The sequence below is a fragment of the Haliotis asinina genome, chromosome 2, assembly GCF_037392515.1.
Source record: "Haliotis asinina isolate JCU_RB_2024 chromosome 2, JCU_Hal_asi_v2, whole genome shotgun sequence".
Taxonomy (NCBI): Eukaryota; Metazoa; Mollusca; class Gastropoda; order Lepetellida; family Haliotidae; genus Haliotis; species Haliotis asinina.
Window position 1 is genome coordinate 3,222,618 of NC_090281.1, and position 15,599 is coordinate 3,238,216.

Here is a 15,599-nt window from a genome sequence, read left to right on the forward strand (position 1 = left end):
ACACACCTGGTTGTGGAGATACTGTTACTGGGGTTACCACACCTAGTTGTGGAGACACTGCTACTGGGGTAACCACACCTGGTTGTGGAAACACTGTTACTGGGGTAAACACACCTGGTTGTGGAGACATTGTTACTGGGGTAACCACACCTGGTTGTGAAGATACTGTTACTGGGGTTACCACACCTGGTTGTGGAGACACTGCTACTGGGGTAACCACACCTGGTTGTGGAAACACTGTTACTGGGGTAAACACACCTGGTTGTGGAGACACTGTTACTGGGGTAAACACACCTGGTTGTGGAGATACTGTTACTGAGATAAACACACCTGGTTGTGAAGACACTGTTACTGCTGTAAACACACCTGGTTGTGGAAACACTGCTGGTGATGTAATTATGAATGGTTGTGGAGACACTCTTAGTGATGTAACTTCAACTGATTGTGGAGACACTGTTTCTAAGGTAACCACACCTGGGTGTTAAAGATATTGTGAGTGGGGTACCCGTGTCTGGTTGTGGAGACAATGTTACTGGTTTTAGCAGGCCACCACTTGCACTCAGGGCATGCACGGCACTAGCACGTTATCTGTAAGATAAAGAAGATAACCACTCAGAATGTGTTGTTGATATCTTCAAAACATACGACATTTCCCATTCAGCGCCTCTCCATGCAGTCATGGTGTATAAACCGGTTATACTTCGTGTGTTGACAGCAGTCATTGGGCTTATTATTGGTAAGTTCTTCCAGTTCATCATCAATTTCGGATGTTGATGAACATTTCCACGTCACTCTACATTAGGTTTCGTTTTGTAACAAGATAGTGTAAACAACAGTACAACAACCAACCAACCAACCAACCAACCAACCAACCAAACCGGAGATGAAACTGAACTTAGAGTGATAGATATATAGACTGCAATAATGATCACAAAAGCTTAATGGAATAAACTAGCTTTGTTATAAACTGGACAGTGTAATCTACAACAGGAACCAATGTCATATATATACATTGTGAAATGGTCACAAGCAGAAAGCTACTTTAAAAAGTTTACATAGATGTGACTGTTTCCTCAAACAGTTATTGACAAACGTTCCAAGATATAGAATGACAAGAATGGCAAGTGTTTTTCTATGTGTGTGAAGCAACATGGTGACAAATCGTTTTAATGTCAAACATCGTAAACATCATAACTTTTCATCATATATGATAAAAGTCACAGTACTAAGCCTATGTTCGCCAAAGGCTTGTATATATTGCATATGATATTTGTTATTAGAAAACTCACACACCTAGTAAACATGTTTTCTCCTTCAAGTGAACGGCTCCTGTCCCGACTACTGGACGTCGTACGGATCAAGCTGTTACACTCTCATCAAGAACCCGTCAACATGGGCGGGAGCGGATGTGAGACGGACAAAACTTTCATCTTCTCTACTTTGATAGACCCGTGAAGATCCGGAGAAGAATAGCTCTTCAGCAACCCATGCTTGCCATAAAAGGCGACTACTCTTGTCGTGAGAGGCGACTGTGCTTGTCGTAAGAGTCGACTAACGGAATCGGGGGGTCAGACTCTCTGACTTGGTTGACATATGCCATCGGTTCCCAACTGCGCAGATCGATGCTCATCTTGTTGATCACTGGATTGTCTTTCCAGACTAGAGAATATACAAACTTCCGCCATTTTGCTGGAATATTGTTGAGTGCGGCGTAAAACTACACTCACTCACTCTCTCTGCATTGACACGTCAGAAAAATTTTCTGTTTTGCCTCTGAAACGTATAGCAAAACCACTTGCACGTTTTACTGTAATATTGTAATTTTACACCAACAATGTTCACGACCACGACAGGTGAAACGCTTGCACGACATTCGCAAGACGTTGTGAATGAAATAATAATTTCGAAACAAGTCAAACACTTTAGGCACAACACAGTATGTATTTCTCATGCAAAGTCCTCGATCCTCGGTGGACACAGACCATATAACTAAGTCAGGCCTTACTATGGTCTCAGACGGTCTTACATTAGCCTGCCATGTCCTTTCCTTTACATCAGATGTTCCTCCTATACTCAGCTGTAGTCCGTGGTTTATCTATAGTTTGTCAACTCATTCACTGCCTTTTTCTTCCAGGATATTTGCAAAGATTTTGATGCCTTCCTCGTGGAAGTCGACACTAAAGAAGAAAACGAATTTTTGAAAAGTTATCTGAAAAACAAAAGTTGTGAGTAACTGTATGTTGACATACGATGCATCAGGAACTGGCATATGGCGGTGCTTGGTCTTGCGTATAGAGCCTTGGCCACAAGTCAGGCGAAGCTAGGGTACGGTGATCACCGGCAACCTTGGACGGCTGATCATGTGTGACAGCTTCGCCCATGAACCATTCTAGCACTTCAGTTGGGCGATAGGGTAGCCTAACGGTTAAAGAGTTCGCCAGTCACGCTAAAGACCCGGGTTTGATTCCATATATAAGCCCATTTTTGGTGTCCCTCGTCGCGATATTGCTGGGATATTGCTAAGAGCGGCGTAAAATAATACCCACCTCATTCAAGGATTTCAGTCCTGCCCCAACCGAAACACGCGTGATACATGTGGTCTCACCTTAGGCAAGAGAGTTTATTCACAAATGCGTCTGTTCACTCAGCAGTGAATGGGTACCCGGTGGGAGTAGTGGTATGACTGATAACCTTCTAGCGCCTCACAGTCAGCTTGGGTTATAATTCCTCAGAACTGTGACAAGTGCGTAGATATAGACGCTTAATAAATGTACGTTATTATTATATCCACGGTCAAAATAATAAAGATAATTCTGTCTGAGAATCCGGTGACTGATTGAGTAAAAATTCCCATCGTAATGATATGATGACACACACTGAGTAAGTCGCATCTTATGACCAACACAGGTCGAACCCAACTGACCTTGTATTCCTTAAGGGGACGTCCGGTAGCCTGTTGGTCAAATCGGCCGCACGATACGCTGTTCGGGTTCGAGTCCACATTTTGGCGTCTCTCGCCGTGATATTGCTGGAATATTGCTAAAAGCTTCTATGACTTCAACCATTAGACTTTCTGGTGAAGATTACACTTCTATATGCCTCCTTCGTATAGGTGGAATATTGCTATCTACGAGGCACCTTGATATTCCTCTGACAAGTTGTATTGTCACCATTTTAACTTTTTTACCCGTAAACACCCGGGTTAGTACTGGTCTTCAGTAACTTGTCGCAAAAGGCGACTAACAGGATCGAGTGGTCAGGCTCGCTAACTGTAACCGTCCTCACATGTCATCGGTTCACAGTTGCGTAGATCGGTGCTCATCATCATGATCACTAGATTGTCTAGTCCAGACTCGATTTCACAGACCGTCGTCATATAGCCAGAATATTGCTAGGTGCGGCGTAAACAACACACCAAACAATCAAGAATATTGATTTTAGAAACAGATGAAAGTCTGTGTCGTCTTGACAGTGACAGTGAGGGCGGTGTGGCTTGGAGGGAACGACCTTCTCAGCGAGGACCACTGGATGTGGGCACATAGCAAGGAGCCGGTGACGTTCACTGACTGGGCACCCACACAGCCAGATAATGTTGCCAACACAGAGAATTGTCTCGAACTGGCCATAGAAAATAGATTTGGCTACAAGTGGAATGACAACGTTTGTTCCGCGCGTCAGTATTTCATCTGTGAGCAACCGTGAGTAAATCGATTTCGTTTCAAATCAGCTACATGAGAACTATGCATCCCCATGTAGAAAACTATAACTTAGGATATATTCGGAGTCATACGCTCTGTTTTTCGCAGAGAACAGCTATGATTATTCAAAAAGTCTTTTTTCACTTTCTCTATTGTGTTGCCAACAAAGTGTTCACCACCTGAAAGACCTGATGCCACTATGTAAACCTGTGTAGTCCTTAATCTGGTGGCGGATATGTTCCACGTGATCTTTACTCTGACATGTTGCACGGCGTACAAGCTAGACACTGTACCCGATCTCCCTGAATCACATCTCACTGTAACCAGCCTCATTGTAACCAGTCTCAATGCCTCCCATCTCACTGTAACCAGTCTCAATGCCTCACATCTCACTGTAACCAGTCTCAATGCCTCACATCTCACTGTAACCAGTCTCACTGCATCACATCTCACTGAACCAGCTTCAGTATATTCGACTTCACTGCATCACATCTCACTGTAACCAACCTCACTATATTCGAGCCCACCCTATCACATCTCACTGTAACCAGTCTCACTATATTCGACCTCCCTCTGTCACATCTCACTGTAACCAACCTCACTATATTCGAGCCCACTCTATCACATCTCACTGTATCCGAGCAATCTGTATCACGGAACCTAATCTCTCTATATACCTTCCATATCCCATCCATCTGTAACCATTCTCACTGTATCTCACTTTATCTGAAATAACCGCTGTTGACTGGACCAAAGTCCGATGTACGACACCCATTGTTCTGTGTGGTGTTGTACATCTACTTCCGCCAGTACTGGTTATAATGCTCCCGAAGAAAGGCCAGTACAAGAGTCATGACGCACTCTGACGCAGCTCTGCACAAACACTTGAACCTCTTAAAACAGATGACCTCCGTGCTTTTGTTAGTGTCCAGGTTATGAAATACCCCAAAGTCGAGCGTTTAACATGGACTTCATTTGTTTTTATTCCTCCTTTTCAGTGATTCAAGGAATGTTATCATTGGCTAGACTGGTGACAACGTTTAATGAATAAACTAAGTAAACTATTTAAACCTGCTTGTTTTCGATTCGAGCTGGTCCTGGTGGACCTAACGTTAACGGGATCGGGTGGTCAGACTCGGTGATAGGTCAACATGTCATCGTATCCCACATCGATACTGATGATGTTGTGTGGTCCAGACCTGATTATTTACAGACAGTTGGAGTATTGCTGGCTGCGGCGTTAAACAACAATAAACAAACAAAACACCAGTTGATGTCTTGTAGGTTATTAGTCAACCAAACAAGCTTACAAGTTCACCTCTGAAAGACATGTGGAATGGTCACATTATTTTAGCTTTCTGACTTCAGGAAATCAATGGCACTTACAGCAGTGACTATTATGCATTTACCGTTATCTGCTATCTAAATCACGCGTGTGAGTGTGAGTGCGTGTGCGTGTGCGTATGCGTGTGCGTCTGAGTATCTCTGTGCGTGCGTGTGTGTATGCGTGGCTGCTTATATTACTCCTAACTAATGCCGACTGCGTTAACGAAAAGGGATGCAATAGCGCAGTTTAAGGTCCACACTGCAGACAGTGTTTCTGGGATGACAACCACCAGACCGGGTGACACAGAAATATCTGAACGCTTCCATGGGTTTGAGGTATGATAATTTAGGTTTGATATCAATTATTCACTAATGATCCAGTTTAACTCGCACGTCATAGATGGCAGTGATGGTCCGTCCATGAAACATTTGACCGTATACCTATAGAAACTGCCACTTAATGACGTATTGATTCAACATAAACAAACGAAATTCGATATCAGGTAATTACACTTATGCACATTATTCTTAAATACCGAGAGGCAAGAATCAAAATAAATAAACGTTTCAGTTTGTGCCGATCATTATTCCGAAGACTGCGTTAGAGATTGCAATATCAACAGAAGGTGCAAAGTGATATAGTTATGTAGCGTTCATACAATCTTAACCACATCCTGCCTTATCATAATACCCATTGATCCCCTTCATTGATGATCAATATCTCCCAGATCGTGACTGATCACAAGCTCTCAACAAAGCCCATGTTATGTCTTAAGCGTATAGCAGGCGCCATCTGGCGGCGGAAACCTTCACACCGGTAAAACTGTCTACCACTAAAACCACAAGACGTAAAACATATCGATCATGAAGAGGTCTTACAACGTGCGCGACAGCATCGTGTATTCAGTTACAAGAGTCTATATCGTCTCAGACCAATAGAATGTGACTTGATATGATTTTATTGACATAGGTGAGTATATTATCTTGCGTCACGACATTAACGCTCAACCTCCACAAAGTGTTCGCTGCACGTGGAGTGGGGGACGGACGGACTTGCTACAATGTATATAGGGAGAATACACTGGTATTCTGCGTTCATGTTGATAGCATCAGGCAAGTAAAGTCTGTATTTGAGCTCTGAATGGATGTACTTAACGATATTTGACTTTTTTTTTATTTGAACGCCATATACAAGTGTAATCTTGAGATACAAACACAGGAAACTGTGTTGGCGGAGGTGAAATGGGATTCAATATCGCGTTCACATTAACACTCATGAATAGCAATATGAGCCATCCTGTCCTTTTCCCACTTCGTTAGATCGCCAAGTGTGCACTTACATGACCAGGTATTCATATTGTAGTCTTTTCTGCCAGCGTGTTAAACACTTACTAACTTTGATTGTAATGTACGTTACGACATCTTACCCCGCACACAAATGTCACTTTCTGATTGGCTGAGCACTGTTCTATCATTTTCAATGTACCCTACTCACAAGCGAGCTGCATTGCAGTTTACACCGCTGCTCATGGTAACTCATTCGGCACTTACACTGAATCACGCATGATGCACGGAAACTACCGATGTCTTGCGAATGGATGGGAGATAACTCTAAATCTGTTTTTCTTGTGTTGCCTGCGAAATCTAGCGATGGCTACGGGAAAAAAAGCCTCGCATTCCAATAAATAAATTTTCACAAAACGTTCAAATGTAGTTCCTGTGTATATTATGAAGGGGAAGTGCACCACGGCGATTTTACTAAGACAATACCTGAGAAAAAAAAAAAAGCAAGATGCAAGATTCGAAACGTTCGATTCTCACAGGTCGGCTGAAGTGAACGATCCGATACCCATGCTACAAACAGTTCAAAATCGACATTAAATATTGTGTGCAACGCTGTCGAGGACGGAACCAAACAGAATGATGGTATCCGGGTTATATTTGTTCGTGATGTTATATTTGCAGCATGCTCGGTTAAGAGACACGGGATCCTGATATTAATTTGGTAATGGTGTAATATTTGCAGTATACCTGGGACAGTAATGGTTCAGATTATTCTGTTCATTGTGCTATATTTGCTGTATTCTCTAGCAGAGTAGTGGGATCCAGGCTATATGTGTTCATTGTGCTATATTTGCTGTATTCTCTAGCAGAGTAGTGGATCCAGGCTATGTGTGTTCATTGTGCTATATTTGCTGTATTCTCTAGCAGAGTAGTGGGATCCAGGCTATGTGTGTTCATTGTGCTATATTTGCTGTATACTCAAGCAGAGTAGTGGGATCCAGGCTATATGTGTTCATTGTGCTATATTTGCTGTATACTCAAGCAGAGTAGTGGGATTCAGACTATATTTGTTCATTGTGCTATATTTGCTGTATACTCAAACAGAGTAGTGGGATCCAGGCTAGATGTGTTCATTGTGCTATAATTGCTGTATACTCAAGCAGAGTATTGGGATCCAGGCTAGATGTGTTCATTGTACTATATTTGCTGTATACCCAAGCAGAGTAGTGGGATCCAGGCTATGTGTGTTCATTGTGCCATATTTGGTGTATACTCATGCAGAGTAGTGGGATCCAGGCTATATGTGTTCATTGTGCTATATTTGCTGTATTCTCTAGCAGAGTAGTGGATCCAGGCTATGTGTGTTCATTGTGCTATATTTGCTGTATTCTCTAGCAGAGTAGTGGGATCCAGGCTATATGTGTTCATTGTGCTATATTTGCTGTATTCTCTAGCAGAGTAGTGGATCCAGGCTATGTGTGTTCATTGTGCTATATTTGCTGTATACTCAAGCAGAGTAGTGGGATCCAGGCTAGATGTGTTCATTGTGCTATAATTGCTGTATACTCAAGCAGAGTATTGGGATCCAGGCTAGATGTGTTCATTGTACTATATTTGCTGTATACCCAAGCAGAGTAGTGGGATCCAGGCTATGTGTGTTCATTGTGCCATATTTGGTGTATACTCATGCAGAGTAGTGGGATCCAGGCTATATGTGTTCATTGTGCTATATTAATTTTGCTGTATACTCATGCAGAGTAGTGGGATCCAGGCTATATGTGTTCATTGTACTATATTTGCTGTATACTCAAACAGAGTAGTGGGATCCAGGCTATATGTGTTCATTGTGCTATATTTGCTGTATACTCAAACAGAGTAGTGGGATCCAGGCTATATGTGTTCATTGTGCCATATTTGGTGTATACTCAAACAGAGTAGTGGGATCCAGGCTAGATGTGTTCATTGTGCTATATTTGCTGTATACTCAAACAGAGTAGTGGGATCCAGGCTATATGTGTTCATTGTGTCATATTTGGTGTATACTCAAACAGAGTAGTGGGATCCAGGCTATATGTGTTCATTGTGCTATATTTGCTGTATACTCAAACAGAGTAGTGGGATCCAGGCTATATGTGTTCATTGTGCCATATTTGGTGTATACTCAAACAGAGTAGTAGGATTCAGGCTATATTTGTTCATTGTGCTATATTTGCTGTATACTCAAACAGAGTAGTGGGATCCAGGCAATATGTGTTCATTGTGCCATATTTGGTGTATACTCATGCAGAGTAGTGGGATCCAGGCTATATGTGTTTATTGTGCCATGTTTGCTGTATACTCAAGCAGAGTAGTGGGATCCAGACTATATGTGTTCATTGTGCTATATTTGCTGTATACTCAAGCAGAGTAGTGGGATCCAGGCTATATGTGTTCATTGTGCTATATTTGCTGTATTCTCTAGCAGAGTAGTGGGATCCAGGCTATATGTGTTCATTGTGCTATATTTGCTGTATACTCAAGCAGAGTAGTGGGATCCAGGCTATATGTGTTCATTGTGCTATATTTGCTGTATACTCAAGCAGAGTAGTGGGATCCAGGCTATGTGTGTTCATTGTGCCATGTGTACAGTACACATGGGGAAAGAGTAATGAGATCGGGGTGTTAATTCGTCCATCGTGTTATACTTCCAGTATACTCTGGACGACTTCCCGATGGGTACGAGAAAGAAGAAAGGCCCAGAGACACCACCCCGACCTCGATCAACGTCACAATGGTGTTCACGTCTCTGAACTACTTCGTACGTATCCTAAGTTCGAATCCCCGGTAGTTTCTGACACGATGGAAGCTCTGTGGTATTGTACACGGTTGTGAAGAGAGTGTCGTACTTGACGGTGTCAGGGTATTGTGTTTCATTCATAACTCTCGGAGTTATTTTCTCCTTCACGTGATCGTTATGTCATACGTAAAGATGTACATCACTGATTATACCCTCTTGTTGTGCTGTGTGTGCAATACAAATCCCGGTATGTCTTTATTTTGTAAGCCCTGATTCTTCATATTTGCGGGTCTTAGTTCTCTGACAGTGTATTTTTTCCATGTCTCCAGAACGATATAATAATTGATTATTGCAAACTATGTAACACCGTTTTCTCCCTTGGTGAAGAGACTATCGGATGCACCGTTTGCACGCAGTACTAACTGGGTCACAGAGACCTACTTTAGCGAATGGTGACATAAATGTTCTCTTAGAGTCACAAGCGATTGCTCCTTGGATGTAGGCCTGATAGTGACATATGGATGATCGGAATTAGACTTTTAAAAGCGTACCGACGTTTTCGGTGTTTCTTTTAATGTGCATATCCCTTTGTAATACAAACCAATGATAGCTATTTGAATCCATGATAGTTTTATCCTTACTGGAATTTATTTCTGAGATTTCTATGTTCACTTGGCAAGGTAAACTTATGATGATTCACAATCTTAATTTCACTTTTTGTGTTTAAATTGAAATTCACCGGCATTTTTAAACTGCAAACTGGCTGTTACCATGTTCCACTTTCATGATACTTCCCGAAGGACCTGGTAGAATAAGTGTTCAGCAACTCATGTTTGTCGTCAATGGCGCCAGTGTTACAGACCGACGCCATTATATCTGGAATGATGTCGTCTCGGCGTTATACAACAAAGAAACCAAACAAACCTTTACACTACAAACATTATTTATACATGTATACAGACGTACTTCGTTATTTTCAGGATGTGTCCAAGGCGACTTTATCGACGACGTTTCTTCTACACATGGTGAGTGAATGGTTTGGAGTAAGACGGTTGAAAGGTGACAAACCTTGAACACTCACTCACTCACTCGGCAACATCTTGAAGGACGGCTTGTTGTGTTGTAATCATTGCCATATGAGTAACTGACGAATAAAGGTCATCATAGTACACGATAACATTCTGCAACATAAATATTTTGTTAAACATTGCTCCAACCAAGCTTGCAAAGATTTTCTACTTGGCTGAACCGGGTCCACGGTAATATTGTTGACAACGGCCTTTAAATGGTCTAGTATGGACCAGTCAATCCGGCGACTGACACTGTGAAAAACGTCCCTTCCACAACCACAGTCATTGTGAGTGGACACGCTATAAAACCCGGTCGCTTCTGACTTGGTGACTTGGCTGGCACATGTCCTTGTATCACAATCTGTGTGATTGATTGCTGAATCACTGGAACGTTTGCTCCAGCGAGGAGTATGTTTCTGTGCAGACTGCGTCCTGTCACTGGAATATTGAGATGCGGCATGAAAACACACATGGACAAACTGACTGTTCTGAATGCAACTTGTCATCAAACTCATGACTCGTGTATGAGTGAGTGACGTTAGTTTTTAACAATACTCCAGCAATATCACAGCGGGGGACGCCTGGAGTGGGCTTCATAGACACACATACTTTGTAACCATGTAGAGATTTGATGCCGGGTCTTCATTGTAACGAGCTTCAATAGGCCTGACTAATGTATAAGGGATTTGACTTGCGTAATAACTAATGTTCAAGCTCTGACTTATTGTCCACGAATGCTTGCTGCAGTCAAGCCATGCTTAGCTGTTTTAACATAACAAACCCTGTATAAGCTCTCACTACTACACACATTGTATACAAGTATATTTTATATTTAAATGTATTTGAAACGTACACTATTCACAGGGCTAGTTCAGTTGCCAATCCCGCTGAGTACAGCCTGATGGAGACAAGTCCTATCCTTAACACCCCACGGAGTTCAGGTTCAATACACTGTAATGAGTTACTCCCATGTATGTTCCCAGAGTTGGTCAGACAAACGCATGGCGCTAGCTAACGGTACAGAGGATCACCGAGTGTTTTACGCACACGAAGTCTGGACTCCGCCTCTGGTCATCAACAATGCGTAAGTCTAACATATGCCATATTTGGGATTACACTTAGCAAAGTATAAATGGTACTACTTTTTTGGCAGAGTACCTTCCGGGACTCGAACCCGCAGCCTCAGAGTCAAACACCTAATCGCCAGCATACAGATTCAGCCGCCTAGCGCAGTGAGACGCTGTGTAATCACTGCGCAAGTCGTTATTGCGGTAAACGTCCATAAAAGACAGCTATCTGATACTTGACAAACCATACGTTCAAGGATATTATTTTATGTCTCTTCACTCACTTTACTATTATCTGATCGCATGATTTGTACCATGGGGTTGTGGTCCCCTTCATCTTTGAACAATTCTTCCAAGAATTTGCTTTCATATTAAAATCCAAGAGAAAGAAAACCGAGGTGGTAATTTTCCTCCATTATGCAAATTCATGCAGGGAAAGTAGTACAATATTAGTGCCAACATATGCATGTGCGGTTATTGATTGGCCATTACGTTCAGATATGTCGAACACTATTCGACAAGGGTAATTAACCAATCAGATTGCAGCAAACATTCACCATTGGTTTACAATACACAATTAGAATTTCACCTCATAAAGGAAGACGTACATGACTCCCTGTGCTTGGTGCACACTGAACAACAACCACTTTGTGTAAACACATTGTAAGTAATATATACGTTAGGGGAACACACGCTCTCTGCCTCACACCATTCCTCCACCGGATGAGGGATACAGTAAGCATGAGTAAAGATATCCTCCGCAACACTGTGTTCCTCATAATAAGATGGCTCACATTCATACCACCGTCACCGTTATGGGTATCAAAAGATATAATCATATACCCGATGAAAGATCACGTTATTTGTCCTCTTCACGTATATGCATGTTCTTGCATATGTTTGGAGGTGGGATGTCCTTGACACATCAATTAACTTAAAATTCAATTTGAAAAACTATTGATTCATCAATGAAAAAAATGTTTATGATAACAAGATTATGTTTAATAATAAAATGAATGTTTTACATAGTAATATTTAAAAAAATATGAAACAATGTCATCAGAGGGTATCAAAATTATTTAATTCGATATGAAGAGATCATTCGTGTCCAGGTTTACCTCGGGATAAATGCTTTTGTGGCCAAAATATCATGCAGTATGATTAGAAGCAAGATAAAAGGAAATAACTGCGTAACATAAATACGCGCTCGTAACATTACGTCGCACGTGGTATGTGTGCAAACCACACAAGTAAGCTTCTCTTCTCATCAGTATTGTGTAGACTTATTCTTCAGGCGGTCTCCAATACATTAACATGCACTTTCTCGTTTTGGAACGGACCAGTGTTTCTTTTTCTTAACTAAAACCTTTCTGTTTGTGAAACCAGACCAGTGTGTTAAATCATGAATAAAAGTTACAATCCTTTTCCCTCCACACAGGGTCGGCATGTCAGCAAGTGTTCTCCAGGGAGATAGTGTGCCCCTCAAAGTGTTAAAGGACGGAACAGTGATATGGATACCTCGAGTCGCGCCCAGTACAGCATGTGGGTTCGACATTCGATATTTCCCATACGATATTCAGATTTGCTATGTGGAACTCGGGAGCTGGGTACACCCAACTTCAGATGTGACACTGCAAAGTGTCAAGTCACGTGACAAGGAAGTGTCTCTGGATCTGTACACGAGAGACCGACAATGGCACATGATGGAGGAGTACCTATCAGTGAGGTCCCACAATGTGGTGGCGGGTTTGGGCTTCAACTACTCCAGTCTGACATACACCTTCGTCTTTCAGCGTCAGAGACCTTTTTATACATTACTGATGCTGGTGCCGTTTTGCTTCCTGTCTTTCCTGTTGAGTGGAGTGTTTCTCATACCATTCACAAGAGCAGATAAGTTGTTGTATTCCCTGGCCATGCTGCTCTCCCTCAGCGTCTTTCTGTTTCTCCTCTTCAGCATACTGCCTTCGGTTTCAAGTTCGGACGATTTCCATTTGGGTAAGGTCCCCTATATCACTCGTCATCTGTCAGATTTAAAAGCTTCCATTTCTCATTGCAAACAGTTAAATACAAGCCTTCACGTTGATGAACAGCATGGAATATACTGGAAAAAACAACAACTTTATATTGCTGAGTGCTGCGTAAAACTAAACTCACTCACTGAGAAACCTTCAAACCGGAGTTAAACCCTACAAAGTCACCCGTACACGCTTCTCTTTCTTAACCTATGGTGGAACAAATGATCAATATCAGTATGAGTTGATGTATAGTCATCTGGAAACTTACTTTGGTCGCACTTGTAGCTGGTTACTTCAGTATGGTTATGCTACTCAAACGAAGATAAGGACATCCCAGTCATTTACCGATTATCTCAAGAAGTATGACAGTGTGGTCCTTGACATATTTTGAGTATAATATGTTAGTGACAATGTAGCATCTGTTACCGTCAAACCTGAACATACAAACACATGAACATGTACTGGGAAATACCTTGTGAACAAAGCCTAGAGTAGGAAACCATAACACATGTAAATGGGGAATGTGAGGAATCGAACCTGGTTTTGCGTCTTGTCGAGCCAACGCTTTAAGTCTTCCTCGACCACCCATTTCTATACAATGAATATTTATGCATACATCAACTGTCTATCTGTAGTCTTTTTTTCAGACTGGTGTTCCTGGATCAAACACGGTTGATATTGTTTTGTTTCAGGGAACTATATGGTGTCAGTTGTTACCCACGGACTCAGTGTGATTGTGGTGAGCGTCATCCTTCTGAGTGTCCACAAGTACAAGGAGGCAAAGGAGGACAAAGGCAAGCCCAGCAGTTGTACCTCCCTACCAGCCATTGACTTGGTTATGTCTGCCGTGTCGGCTCTCGTCAACGTTGTCCTAGTGGCGTTATACTCTACAAGACTCGCGGACGCGAATTCTGTGGTTTCACATCTTCCACGGGTCTCCTAGAGTAAGTGAGCGAGTGAGTTGGGTTTTACGCCGCTTTATGCAATATTCCACCAATATCTCGGCGAGTGACACCAGAAATGAGCTTCACTCATCGTATACACATGTGGGGAATCGAACCTGCGACTTCAGCGTGACGAGCGAACGCATTAACCACTAGGCCAGCCCACTGACCTGGAACTCCAATAGCAACAGTTACATGATCATTCCAACCACCCTGGAACTCCAAGAGCAACAGTTACATGGCCATTCCGACCACCCTGGAACTCCAAGAGCAACAATTACATGACCATTCCAAGCCAAAAGAATATGTACACTGTCGAGGACAGAAGGCCGTACCGAAATCAGCATGCGCCACATATTTTACTATGAACTAAAGTAACATCCAAATGATGGGACTAGAGTGACTGGTTTCCACATCTACACTTACAAACCATCCCCATGAGAAAAACCCCTGACGTGATTTCTGTATTCACTCATCAGAGAGGTGATGACATAAATACATTCTCTCCTTTATGTGTAACTTACGTTCAAAGTGTGTCCGTACATAAGAATGTGTTGTGTGTGCCGCGCTCTCTCCAATATTTTATTCATATTGTATACACTGTGTTCATGTCACCATGGAGATGGTTCGGTAATCGGAAGAGGTCGTGATTGACAGATGTGTAACCAAGGTCACAGTGAAGATTTCAGGGGAATCCCCTATGTTATTGGAAATATGCATGGTTGATGGTCCACTTATTTGCAGAGAGGGAATGTATGAATGGTATGAATACATATGTCTGTCACTTTCTGATCCTTTTCTTATCTTTGAAGTTCAACGCCACTGTAACGCTTGTATGACGACGGTCCACGAAGAATCGAGTCTGGACTACACAAGCCAATGGCTGACGTACAAGTATTTCTGTGGCATATACTCCTTTCTTACATTGACATACGCATCACATGCAAAGAACACTTGATATTCGTCTTCGATAGCCGCTACATAAATAGGGCAAAATCTTACATGTTTGGCTAGGAACTGTTCATGACCAGTATGAACCATTTTATCTGTCACCCGTGAAGGTCTACCCGGGGTAGAATGGGCATTCAACAATCCATGATTGCCATAAAAGGCGACTGTGCTTGTCGTAGGAGGCGACTAACGGGATCGGGTGGTCAGGCTTGCTGACTTCGCTGGGACATGTCATCGGTTCCCAATTGCGGAGATCGATGCTCATGTTGTTGATCACTGGATTGTCTGGTCCAGACTCGATTTTTTACAGACCGCCGCCATATAGCTGGAATATTGCTAAATGCGGCGTAAAACTTACTCACTCAATTATTATATCTGTCAACCCAAATCTAAATCGAAAACCGGATTTCTATGTTTCTTGCATATAAGATCTACTCACATCAAATCTTGACCTCAGGTCATTCATCC

At 42.3% G+C, this 15,599-nt stretch overlaps 2 protein-coding genes across 2 annotated transcripts; both read left to right on the forward strand.

Annotated features, from left to right (window-relative positions):
• Nucleotides 1–651: 651 nt before the first annotated feature.
• LOC137272191 (echinoidin-like) lies at nt 652–4,768 on the forward strand. Its single transcript, XM_067804544.1, has 5 exons — nt 652–736; nt 1,320–1,408; nt 2,135–2,225; nt 3,473–3,698; nt 4,697–4,768. The coding sequence occupies exons 1-5, from the start codon at nt 679–681 to the stop codon at nt 4,722–4,724; spliced, it is 492 nt and encodes a 163-aa protein (XP_067660645.1). The 5' UTR covers nt 652–678; the 3' UTR covers nt 4,725–4,768.
• Nucleotides 4,769–5,831: 1,063 nt separating this feature from the next.
• On the forward strand, nt 5,832–14,969 carry LOC137272190 (neuronal acetylcholine receptor subunit alpha-6-like). Its single transcript, XM_067804543.1, has 6 exons — nt 5,832–6,137; nt 8,999–9,105; nt 10,065–10,109; nt 11,138–11,238; nt 12,660–13,216; nt 13,929–14,969. The coding sequence occupies exons 1-6, from the start codon at nt 6,086–6,088 to the stop codon at nt 14,177–14,179; spliced, it is 1,113 nt and encodes a 370-aa protein (XP_067660644.1). The 5' UTR covers nt 5,832–6,085; the 3' UTR covers nt 14,180–14,969.
• Nucleotides 14,970–15,599: the final 630 nt, after the last annotated feature.

Excerpts from the sequence above, each read along its gene's own strand:
- LOC137272191 (XM_067804544.1), top strand. The coding sequence starts at position 679 with ATGGTGTATAAACCGGTTATACTTCGTGTGTTGACAGCAGTCATTGGG. Across the intron at positions 737-1,319 it reads AGTCATTGGGCTTATTATTG|TGAACGGCTCCTGTCCCGAC; the intron begins GTAAGTTCTTCC and ends TTCTCCTTCAAG. Across the intron at positions 1,409-2,134 it reads CAACATGGGCGGGAGCGGAT|GATATTTGCAAAGATTTTGA; the intron begins GTGAGACGGACA and ends TTTTTCTTCCAG.
- LOC137272190 (XM_067804543.1), top strand. The coding sequence starts at position 6,086 with ATGTATATAGGGAGAATACACTGGTATTCTGCGTTCATGTTGATAGCA. Across the intron at positions 6,138-8,998 it reads GTTCATGTTGATAGCATCAG|TATACTCTGGACGACTTCCC; the intron begins GCAAGTAAAGTC and ends TTATACTTCCAG. Across the intron at positions 10,110-11,137 it reads CGACGTTTCTTCTACACATG|AGTTGGTCAGACAAACGCAT; the intron begins GTGAGTGAATGG and ends GTATGTTCCCAG.